Source organism: Chelonoidis abingdonii, chromosome 3 (genome assembly GCF_003597395.2).
Source record: "Chelonoidis abingdonii isolate Lonesome George chromosome 3, CheloAbing_2.0, whole genome shotgun sequence".
Taxonomy (NCBI): domain Eukaryota; kingdom Metazoa; phylum Chordata; order Testudines; family Testudinidae; genus Chelonoidis; species Chelonoidis abingdonii.
In genome coordinates, this window is record NC_133771.1 from 201,624,846 (window position 1) to 201,637,067 (window position 12,222).

The 12,222-nt window shown below is 38.4% G+C and overlaps 1 protein-coding gene across 3 annotated transcripts in view; it reads left to right on the top strand.

Annotated features, from left to right (window-relative positions):
- The window catches only part of SPRED2 (sprouty related EVH1 domain containing 2), a 98,376-nt gene that overhangs the window by 58,291 nt on the left and 27,863 nt on the right, over positions 1-12,222 (top strand). For all 3 annotated transcript variants that reach the window (XM_032806560.2, XM_032806561.2, XM_032806562.2), the window contains exons 2-3: positions 9,039-9,216; positions 10,197-10,365. In XM_032806560.2, coding sequence (XP_032662451.1) covers positions 9,039-9,216; positions 10,197-10,365 — 347 coding nt within the window. The remainder of the gene's footprint in view (positions 1-9,038; positions 9,217-10,196; positions 10,366-12,222) is intronic.

Consider the following 12,222-nt stretch of genomic DNA (forward strand, 5'->3'; position numbering starts at 1 on the left):
CACTATACCTCCACAGTCAGTTGTGAGGAAGTGGGAAATCTGCTCTGCAGTCAGTGTGGGAGAGTCCATCAACTTGGTGTGCTAGAGTTGGATTTGTTCCAATTCCTCTGAGATAACTTAACCACCCCTTCCCCCAGGGCCTTGTCTGTATTAGAAAAAAAGGTGTATAGTTAGCATGTTAGCTAAATATACCTTTTTTCCAAGTGTGGACATGACCTGACAGACTGGGGTTGGAGCCCCCTAACACTGGCTGCATCTCCTTGTCTGCAGCTGCCTGTGCTGCAGTCAGCAATGGGGAAGGAGGCAGAGGTAAACTCTACCCTGAAGGAAGTTCATGCAGCATTTATGTGTTTAGAAAAGGCAGTTAGACAAATATAACTTGTAGAGGGGAGTTGCCAGCTTCTAAAGGATATGCTTGAAATAAATCTTCCAGAAGAAAGCATTTTAGATTTTAAAAGTATAATGGGTGACTAAAGGAAAGTAAGTATTTTAAACTACAGCTAGACACTTTAGAAATTACAAACCTAATCATAGAATTATTTTTAAAGGGGGGCAGCATGAAGGAGTTGGGGAAGAATCGGAATTGGTAGAAACCATGGTTTTATTTTATTAAATTTGATCCTTCTTTTAAAAGGACATTGACCTAATATTAGACCAACCTTAAAACAGTAATCATTAGATAGGAAGCGTCCTGTCCCCTCTGTTGCTGAGAAACTTTTTGTAAGCTATTCTTGATACACGGCATTTTATTGTACTGCAGAGGCAGCTAGCTAGGAGAGACCACACATTCAATTAACAATCCCCATTCACAGAACTGTCGGAATGGTAGTGATGGCATCTTTAACGCAGATGGCTGTCAGCAGAGAAAGCTAGATTGAGACAGTGTTTGCTAAATGGAAAAAGGAGAAAACTGGTAGGAAAAAATGTTGTCCACGTTTTTAAGTAAATGTTTCGTTCCTGTTCTGAGGTTTGTGTGTTATTGCAAGCAACCCATCCTCTTCCCCTCTACCCCTCATCTGTCTCTCTTCTGCTCCCCTCTTTTAATTTTAGCTTTGCTCTTTACCAGCTGTGTCCATCAGTGGAGGAGGAAAATAATTCAGCAGGGTCTTGAAATTCTAATCTGTGTCAAATGAGGGAGGGTGTGGGAAAGAGCCATTGCAATAGCAGATTCATCAAACTGTGAAGGGAAACAGACCTACAGGTACTGGGTTGAGCAGCTGGGGGTGTAGAGAAGAGTTGCTTCACATAATAACTAGCAAAATATCCAAACTCCTTACCCTTTATTCTGCTTCCCCCAAATCCAAAGGGCGAGATAGAATCATAGACTTTAAGGTCAGAAGGGACCATTATGATCATCTAGTCCGACCTCCTGCACAACACAGGTCACAGAATCTCATTCACCCACTCCTGCAACAAACTCCCAACCTGTATCTGAGCCATTGAAGTCCTCAGATCATGGTTTAAAGACTTCAAGATGCCAATCTTTCACTCCGCAGACAGAAGTGTAATTTAGAACCTTCACTAGTAAAGAAATTATCTGATGAATTTTGGATACACAGTTGCAGAGAGTGCCACTAAACCCCACTGTAGACATTTAACATAACTCAATTTTTGTCTCGATTTCTCCTTCTGGTATGGTTAATGTGACGAAAAAGGGAGTTCTGTGACACCAACACATTAACACTTTATGAAGCAGTTGAGCGGAATCCTCAAAAATTGATAGTAAAATATCCTTTATATTGCAACTACTTTATATATTTGCCCCATCTTTTGGCTTTTTAGAAAAAGGTGTTGGACTATTGGTAAAATATTCATGATAGTGATTTGCTTATTACAATATCATTGTTTGTTCCTTTCTCAAAGGAAATTCTTACTAGCTTTCCGAATTTAAAAAAAAAAAATGCCCAGGAGCTATAACTTTAAATAGGTTGCGTTTTTCTTTCCAATAAAAACGTGTAGCAAACCACAGGCTACCTTTAGCCCCGAAGTTCCATTATGGTTTTGGTTCTGGGTGGGGCTGACTAACAGCCTTGAAACACAGTGATAGAAAATGTTGGCATCCTGCCACCCAGTTGGATAATCTGAGCAGATATTTTCTTCCAAGGCTTGTAACACTATTTAAGACCAATCATTTTGGGTTAAAATAGCTAAATATTCTCATTAACTAATAATTAAGAATAGATTATGCAGACAGAATAGTATGTAGGCCATAAACAAACCCAAAAATTAAAAGCAGTCTTAAAGTTTTTAGAAGCCAATAAAATGGGAAGAATTGAAGCCACTTGGTGGTTCCTCTGGTAGTTTTACTCTAACGGTGAAAGACTGACCTTTAACTAATCTTAAGAGCATTCAATATACTATAAATGGAAGTTAATCAAATATTGTACATGCTCTGAATAGATCTCCTTTAAAAAAATGGCTGCAGCACAATAAAAGTAGATGGATATAGCAACAAGATCCTGAGTTTCCTGCTGCTCTGAACCAATAATGCTCACGTAGGATTTGTAAATTATTATTTAACTATGGAGAATGAGTTGCTTGAACTGGTCAAGGCCATAATGCAGTCACCTGAAATTATATTGCAAAGAAAATAAACAGTTTGCATGCAGAATTGTTTAGGTACTTGTATAACTCAACACTATCTTAGCTAAACACCTCCCAGGTATTTATCTGTGCTGTTGTGGAATAGAAAATCATTGCTTATTCCACTTTTACGGATGGAGACCTTAGGCACAGAGACATTAAGTGAAGTTTGACAGAACTAGAAGTTGACCCCAGGTATCCTGAGTCCTAGCGCAGTGCCTTAATAGTGGAACCAAATAATAATTATTGTCCTAGGTCTTTTTTAATAGTTAGTATAGCTGGAAATAGTGGCAGTGTTGTGTCTGGTGATACATGAGGGAGGAGAGCCTGTCCCTGCTCTAAAGAGTGTACAATGTAAATTCCAACTGACTGTATTAGAAGAGCAATTTAGTATTCTTCCTGTCTCACAAACTAGAAGCTCTTGTCTGGCAGTGTTGTTTTTGCTATGGCAAAGGGGGGATAAAGATCTCATTTTCAGGGGGGAAATTAGATTTGTCTCCTGATGAAAATGCCTGAATCCCCTGAAGTTACAGTTTTTAAAATGGAGAAGTCATGGCTTTCTCTATAGAGCCTGCATTTATCTATGCACTTCCCTGGACAACTGTAGAAACCAGGAATCTGGGGCTTATTTTTGAAATGTATTTCTTTCATCGCATGTTGTTTCGTTATGTTAGGTTTCTTATCCATTGTAATCTTAAAAGTCTTTAAACAACCAATTTTTAGCTGCTATAACATTAGTCAAGCCCTTTGTCATTCAAGCCAATCTACCTGGCTGCTCTCTGTCATCTGCCGTCAAGTGAAAATGTATGAATGTTCTCTTTCTTTATCAGTTCCCACTTTATACCAGTGTTCTGTTGAATTGTGTTTGTTACCAGCTAGCCTCAGTATTCAGTTAGTTTGTGTGTTCTTTACTCTACAGTTTGGTCTGACTTAATTCGTGTCTATGTCCCCATGGCAGTGTCCTTGGGATGACTTTTTGGCCTTATGCAATTTCCAGATATGGGGCCTGATCCAAAGTTTATTTGAGTCTCTTCATTGGCTTGAATAGACTTGTATCAAGCTTGTAAGACATTCCTGGCTGATGACATTGGGTACAATCCAACCAAACCGACTTCCACAAAATATGATTCAATGGTGGAACTGTCAGTGACAATTAACAAAGTGTCTGTCTTTTCCCACATTCAGTATCAGATTGAGACATCCAGTCAGGCAGCTGTTATACTCTCAGATACAGTTGCAGGTCTTGATTCTAAAGGTGTAAAAGAGCCATAGGTCAGAATATCAGCATAGATGTCTTAATAAAAGCCGTATGATTCATTTAGTGCCCCCACGAGAGTGTAAATACAAGGAAGAGGGTAGTTTAAAAAAAAATTCAAACCCAGAGTTATACTAATATTTAAAACAGAAGAGCATATGAAGCTTGTCAACAACGAAAGAGTTATCTGACATCATGGAAACATGCAACCTTTAAACCTTAGAAATCTGAAATATTGGTGATTGGAATCAGTATTAAGTCAAGTAAAAATCTAAATTAACAAATTTTAGAAAGTTCCTAGCAGTGCTGTTTCAGGAAAGTGAAGGCTCTACTGAATTCTGCCTAGAAAGTTAGTACTAGTTTGTATAGAAAATGTTAGTCTGGGCTATAATATACTCCAGAAGTTTTATTAAAAAAAAAAAAAAAAAGGAAACAGGCCATTTGTTCTATGGAAAAGTATTTTGAAGTTTGTGTTCATGTGTCTTTCTTAAAATAAAGGTTGAAATTCCATGAATGCTTCCCAATAACACTAAAAGATGTAATATAGAAGCAGTTAAGCTCAAAATAGAAGGAATGCAACCTTAGAAAAACTAGAAGGGAAGAAAGACAAATAGTTAATCTTTAGTAATCAATACATAGAGAGAATCTTCAGAAACTGAATGAAAAACAAAGCACAGGAGAAGAGAGTTCAAACATCATCATGGCGAGTGCTTTCTTGAAGCCAGTCAATTTCTGTTTGAAAAGAACGTAGCATATGTAAATTTTCCACTTTGTTTCCAGAGTGGAACAAATAAATTATTTAAAAGTTATTGTGAATTAAATTTAGAAATTATTTCTAGTAGAAGCCAGTGGCTGCATAACACATTTTACAGGGAAAATACTAATGTCTGAATCAATCAGACTCTGGACATGCTCATCTGACTTTCTCCTGTAGAAGGCTACAATGTCTTGAGGGCTGGGAGCAAGATTTCTGAAGACATCCCTAGCTACTTAATCTCAGTTCTACTGATGCTTTGCGTATCTCATCCAGAGCTATGGGCAGCAATGTAGGCATACATGACTTTATTAAAAGCAGATGTTCAAGCAAAGCCGCTTTTCAAACATCAGCATATGTTTGAAAATGTCATGAAAGCCAATGGAAAAGTAGTGCCAGAGGCCCAGGGCAAACAGAAGGTAAAACTCTACCTTGTACAAGGCTGTGTACAGGGGAATAAAAGCCATACTAAACCATCAGACAGTCCTTATGAAGCTGTTTTGCATGCAAATCCAATAAGAGAACCAGAAGTCTAGTAGATAAATCAGATCAAAAGGGAACCATTCTGGAGAGACTTCTCTAGAACTCTCCATCACCACAAAACAGACTACATGATTCCTAATATACCCAGCTAGAAGCGGAGGCTCCACTGTCTGACAGACTCCTATGTTTTGCCAAACTTGATAGATCTTCCATTTTCCTTGGGATACTCTCAGTTTTTGGGTGAGTTCTGAAGATTTTCCGAATGGGTGGTTGGATTTCCCAGGAAAAGAGGAGTTCTGAAATGAATTCTGCAGGGCAATAACACAGGCATCGGTCCATACCTTTATCTCTATCGTAAGGTAAACCGTTAGGCCTCTATGAAGGCTTTCGTTAGGAGACAGATTCTGCATGATACAACCAGGTAGATCTCAGATCTCTGCCTTTCTGCTCTGGGTACTACTTTTGACATTACAAGTGACCAAACTGAACTTGGAGGTGCAGGATGAAAAATAATTTTACCTCTTGCTGGTTCTTTTCTCCTATTTCCTGCTAGTCTATGTGGGCATCCTGTGGCTGAAATACAGAACAGTGCTAGTTGGGGTGTCTTTTAGATACACTCCTGTCTTGGAATTTGCTTTTAGCATATCTGTGACCGGGCAAAACGCCATCACAAGATAGAAAGGGGTTAAGAGCCAATTAGTATGGGTATGGAATGGCTGCTATATGAGGAGAGATTAATAAGACTAGGACTTTTCAGCTTGGAAAAGAGATGACTAAGGGGGGATACGATAGAGGTCTATAAAATCATGACCAGTATCGAAAAAGTAAATAAGGAAGTGTTAATTTACTCTTTCTCGTAACACAAGAACTAGGGGTCACCAAATGAAATTAATAGGCAGCAGGTTTAAAGCAAACAAAAAGAAGTATTTCTTCACACAGTGCACAGTCAACCTGGGGAACTCCTTGCCAGAGGATGTTGTGAAGACCAAGACTATAACAGGGTTCAAAAAAGAACCAGATAAGTTCATGGAGGGAGCTCCATCAATGGCTGTTAGCCAGGATGGGCAGGGACAGTGTCCCTAGCCTCTGTGTGCTAAAAGCTGGGAATGAACAACAGGGAATGGATCACTTGGTGATCACCTGTTCTGTTCATTTCCTCTGGGGCACCTGGCACTGGCCACTGTCAGAAGACAGGATACAGGGCTAAAGGGACCTTTGATCTGACCCAGTATGGCCATTTTATGTTCTTACATTTGAGTCACGTGTGTCACTCCTGTGCTGTAATTAGTTGCTTCTCCACTAGAGAGGTGGGCCTAAGAGGCATCAGGTGATGGACACTTAGGATTCATCATCTGAAGGGACTCGGTTGCCTTTTAAGGGGCCTGAGTCTGCAGGAGAACAGATCCCTCAGGGAGATTCTGTCTGAGGGGGCATTGCTCAAATACTAGCACTGGAAGAAGTCTGGAGTTACGAGAAGGGAGACTGAAGACTGAGCCTAGATGAAGAAGGGTTGATTTTTTTGGAAAGACTTTGGGTAGTAGTTTGAACTTTTGTTACTGCTGAGTTGCATACAAGCAGACAGAGTACAGGAGATCCCACCCTGTCGCTAGGGACACATTGGTGGTGAGTGTGCACCATAACAGTACCAAAGGACTGCATAGTGAACCAGGTGGTTGATCTGTAATAAGCCTTATTATTACTTATTAATAAGTCCTCCTTTTGACTTTTATTTTAAATAAGCCATTGCATTAATTTCACTTTAGTGTTTAGAGAAAGTTTTCATTTTACCAAAGTTTCTCATGCTATTTCTCGTCTGTTCCCCAGTGGCCAGACTTAGTTGTGTATGTAAAATCCATAGGATGCAAATAAGCATGAAGTATGGGTGTTCGGTTTCTGGTCAATGGTAATTTTGGACTACATGCCAAGCTTATTTTTAAACATATTTTTTAAGTTATTTAAAGTGGAAAATAAATCGTTAAAGGAAGAGGAAAACATGAAATAAACAGGATATTTATTTTTAACAAACGTTTTCCGAGTCATGTAGCTAAGCTAGAAGCAAGACCACTGTTAGTGACTTACTAGATATTAAAGCCTGGTTGCATTTGAGAAATGCAAGTTATATGTCAAACAGCAATCACTTTTAATGAAATATTAACTGTGTGTTGGTAAATTTAAAAAAAAAAAAACGATTTACCATATGTATAAGGACGAATGATGCTGCCTCTCTATTAACCTTAGCCGGATCTTGTCAAGTTTAAAGAGATGCTATCAGTTTGGTCAGATGCCAAAAACTTTTGCAAAAAATAAATTTGAAGCTTCATACCTCAGGTTGAGGTCTAGCCTATTTTAAAAGGCATCCTTTGGGAACACTGCATGGGTTTACCATCCTTTTTATGGACAGTATGTTTTGGGGGCTGAACAGGTTGTGTCATTTACTAATACAAACTTTTGGGCCTGTTTGATTTGACAGTGTGTTGAAAACTTACTAGATCAAGCAATTAGTTTCCTCTTCTTCTGTATTTTCCTACCCTGGTGTGGTGAGTCAATTAATTTACAAGCATACTCTGCATTAATATTCCCCAGTAAAAAAAAAAATGAGATGAGTACAGGTCCACACAGGTCACTGTAATGTGCTACACCGTCTCCGTATAAGGTGATCAGATGTCTGTGGTAGCATTGGAACCAACTGTGATTATAATTGTGCCTGTTGACTGTTAATGTGCATGGTGACTCTTCAGTTTCAGTTCAGGACCTGATAGCCACTAGAACTATCCTTAGGCTCAATCAGTACAGCTGACCACATGCTAGACGTAGAGGGTTTTTTTACTCAGATTGGTGGTAGGTGGAGTAGTAATTACACTTTTGTGCCGGACTGAAATCTGCCACCTTCTGTTTGGACTCTTCTCTTCCATGATGTGTGAAAGTCTTGTTTTGATTGCCAGCTGAGACTGGTGAAACTAATGCATTTATGGGTGTGTCTCGAAGTGAATGCTCTTCTTCAGGTGACAAGACCACTCTCCTTTTTCTTTCAGTAACATTTTTGAATGGTGAGACAAGGCTAGCAGTGTCAGACATTCTTGCATTTCCTTAATTCCACTCTTGTTTCAGGCCTGGATATAGTATGGAAATTGTGCTAGTTGCATTGGTTGATCTGCTTCTAGTAAGGGATCGGCACTGATTCTCTTAGCTTTGTGAGCTGCTTCCAGCACTGCCCATGAGATCTTGATGGAACACTATGTTCTCTACGGGGTAGGTGGAGCTGCCTTAGAGTTCTTGTGTGATCCTAAAGATTAACGTTGGGCAAATTGTTCCTGTGCCCAGAGGGCATGCTTACGTGGAATATTGCAAGGTTCATTCTTTCTCTCAGGGAGCATGTTATGCTGGCTGAAGATGAGTTTCCAAATGTAATTTAATGTGTTCAGGGTGGGAGGTAGCCCTACATATTTTGGACGCTGGTACCTGACAGGTTCCCACTTTCCCGGTGTGATACTTCAGCAGTTGTGATCATGAGAGACACTGGAGCTAGCATCCTTCCCCCTGTTCAAGAGGGGACTGCTGGCAGGATGCTTTTCTGCAAGGGGTATTCAGCCCTGGAACGTGCTTCTCTTTGTAGTCCAATAGAGCCCACATCTGTAGCCCTGCAGGGCAGACTGCAAGACTAGTCTCCCATTCGGGGTCTTTTCCTGATGGACTGGAGTAAAAGCTTCAGGCTTGATTGTGGTGTGTTGTTTCATTTGTGTGTTGAGCTCCTGAAATTAGACTGGGCAATTACTGCTGTTTATATAGTGACTGTGGCAGTAAAGAACATCTGCTATAAACACTTATATCTATCCTCAGATAAAACTTTAAATTGTTGCGCAAGTACCTGGAGTCTAGATCTGTACTTTCTAAATATTGCAATAAATTAAACTCTTGTAAGATTATGTGTGATCTCACACAGTTATTTTGTTGTTGTCGTTACAGTGACAGCTATATTGTGCGAGTCAAAGCTGTGGTTATGACCCGAGATGACTCCAGTGGGGGATGGTTACCGCAAGAAGGAGGCGGTCTCAGTAAAGTTGGCGTCTGCAAGGTCATGTACCCAGAGGGCAATGGAAGAAGTGGATTTCTAATCCATGGGGAAAGGCAAAAAGACAAACTGGTAATAGAGCTTAATTCAACTTTTGTCTGTTTTCTTAGGAAAGCTACCCAAAATCAACATATTCTTATAGGAGTTTCAAAACCAAACAAAAAAAAAAACTTGAAAGCAGTGCTGGATTGTGCAAAATAAACCCATCCTAATTCAAATGAACAATAAATTATCCTGACCTGTTTTTTAGGTTGTCATGTTATCTCCTTGAGATAGCAATTGCATGTTGAACAGCAATATGTAAAGGCCACCTTTAATTCCTAAAACATGAAACTGACACATTTATTTTTCTAAGACCTAATAAGAATACATGAGAAGTGAACTGAAGTGTAAAGAATTCATGAAGCTGGTCACGTTGTACTGAGTAATGCAATGCAAGCCTTTAAAACAGCAATGAATTATTTATGCTGCATGCTATTCAAGGTTTGGACTAGTAGAGTAAGAATGTGAGGACAAGTTGTGTTTTTATGAATTGACAAGCTCAGTTCCTTCCAATAGCTATTTATTTAGAAGACTTCTTTTATTGCACAAAATAAAATGAATAAAACTTATATTCAAATATAAATTGGAAGTTTAAAAAAAAACACCTGTTGTTTTAGTTCCCTGTTGGTTAGTTTTTCTTGTTGGTTTCAGGATACCTAATTATAAAATGGAAAAGCTTAAAAATCCACCTCTTGCAAATTGGTTTGGTACATGCTTATAATAGATGTTTGAAAATAAGCTAGTTGAATAAAAGTGAATAGTTTAGTGTAGTTTTAAGATTGTCTTATTGTCAAGAGAGCTGCGATTTTTAAAGCTTTTGTTTCATTTACAATTGCTTTTGACATGATTTTATATTGAATGATATTCTCGCACCAGAGTAACAGATTCATAACTTGCTTGTTTTGTGTTGGGGAGATTGTGGGGCAGGAGATTCTGGTCTGTACTAGCACTTGAAAGGCGTGGCTGTCTCTGTTTAAGTGTAACCTTACTTTTGTGCTGAAAATTTTTAGGTGGTATTGGAATGCTTTGTTAAAAAGGACTTGGTCTACACTAAAGCAAATCCTATATTTCACCACTGGAAGGTTGACAACAGGAAGTTTGGGCTCACTTTTCAAAGTCCTGCGGATGCACGAGCATTTGATAGAGGAGTGCGGAAAGCAATTGAAGACCTCAATGAAGGTACTGAAGCTTCTATCAGCATTCTGCTTGTTTCTTTGCAGAGGAGAGGTTCCAGAGACAGGACTCACTCAAGCTAACTTGAATGCATTTCTTACTGTGGTCAGTCAATTAGCCTTTAAAATAAAGTTTAGTTCTTGTTCAGTAGAGAATTAGATTAGTAGCCTCTTGGGGAGGGAAGGATTTAACTCGGGCATTTCTTCAGAGTTTCCAATCCATATGTAGCCTAATCCATCAAGACTTAAGATGAAAAGATGCATTACTTATAGCTGTGGATCTAACTATAGCTAGCAAAAGAACAAAGTGTTTCACGTCTTGTCTTTTAGGTCCCTTTTCTCTACATGCAGTTAATGCTGCACTGGCAATTATTTCATTATATGTTGTTGTTGTGCTTTGTTAAATTATAGTATGAGTTCCTATGTGGACTTGAATAAATCATAAGGATTTTTTCTTAGACAAAATTAATTATGTTAAGTCTCCACTTAATTAGAGAACTGTAGTGCTTGAAGGTTTCATATTTTTTATCTCTTCAAAAATTGTATTTTATTTAAAAAGATTTGTCCATACTTGGAGGTTGTTCTGAACTTTTCCTTTTCACATTATATTGCTATCAAACGAGAATCAAAATGTGTCTTCAATTCAGAATTATCTTTTATTTTGTTCTCATTTCAGTGAAAAATAATTAATCAATTATTTGATAAATAGCTTTTCATATATAGGTAGTTGTGCTACGAGAGCTATCTTTTTTTCTGAATGACTGGAATAAATATATAAATATTAACAGAATATTAAGTTTAGGATATTTGTGCTAAAAATCTAGTTTCTTACATTTTTGGATCTTTAATTTTTGAACATTTTTAGCTGTCCCAACACAAATACATGGCACTCCTTGTCCATGCCTTTTAAAGTCTTGCACATCTCCACCCCAGTCTATATCTCTCTGTCATTATGCCCAAGTGTTTTTTGTGTGCATCCTTTTTTCACTCTGTTCCTTTTCCATTCTTCTCTGCCATTCCTTACGCCTGCAATTCCTGCCCTCATCATTCAGTTCCCTCCATTACAGCAGACGTTTCAGTGATGATCCACTGAGAGATGAGATCAAATCCTCACTGGTCATTCATGGGTTATGTGCTTGACTCTGTGCCATGGAAATCAACGGGAGTAGAATTAGGCCCTATGCTTCTGAACTGTAGTCCTTTTCTTGTTTGTCTCATATAAACTGTAATCTCTTTGGGGCGTTAAATTTGGCATCTTCTATAATATAATTCACACTGAAGCTCAATTATATTAATAATGTATATACTCTGTATTTAAGGGAAATTGTGATAAAATGGTATTTGAGAACATTTGTACATGGCAGCAACTCGTAACTGAAGATGTATTGAAGTTGAGTAGAATTCAAGATAGAAGTATACATTTAAAGCTGTGTGGCTGTTTTTTAGCTACTGTTCAAAATCAGTGCATCTGTTTATCACATTAACAGAACAAACTGATCCTGATGGGTGCACTCTTACTTAACTTCAAAATAGGGTTATCCAAATTAAAACCAATAACCAGTTCTCATGTAATACATTAAAGTTCTGGATTTGAGTCACTGTGACTCAATACTGTCTATGAAATCTGGTCAAATTAGCACAACCAAGCATATACATTGAAGCTTCACTGCATTCAGATATTCTTAGAAGCAAAACTTAATCCTTAGCTTGTTTCTTGAAGTATCAGAACTACAGAAATTCTGTTCAGTATTAGTGACATCGCACAGCTCTGGAGACATGGGGACTGGGCTTTCAACCTGAATATATATGCACATTTCTCGTGAGGTGAAAATTTTACCCTTAACTCTGCATGTCTTCATGAATA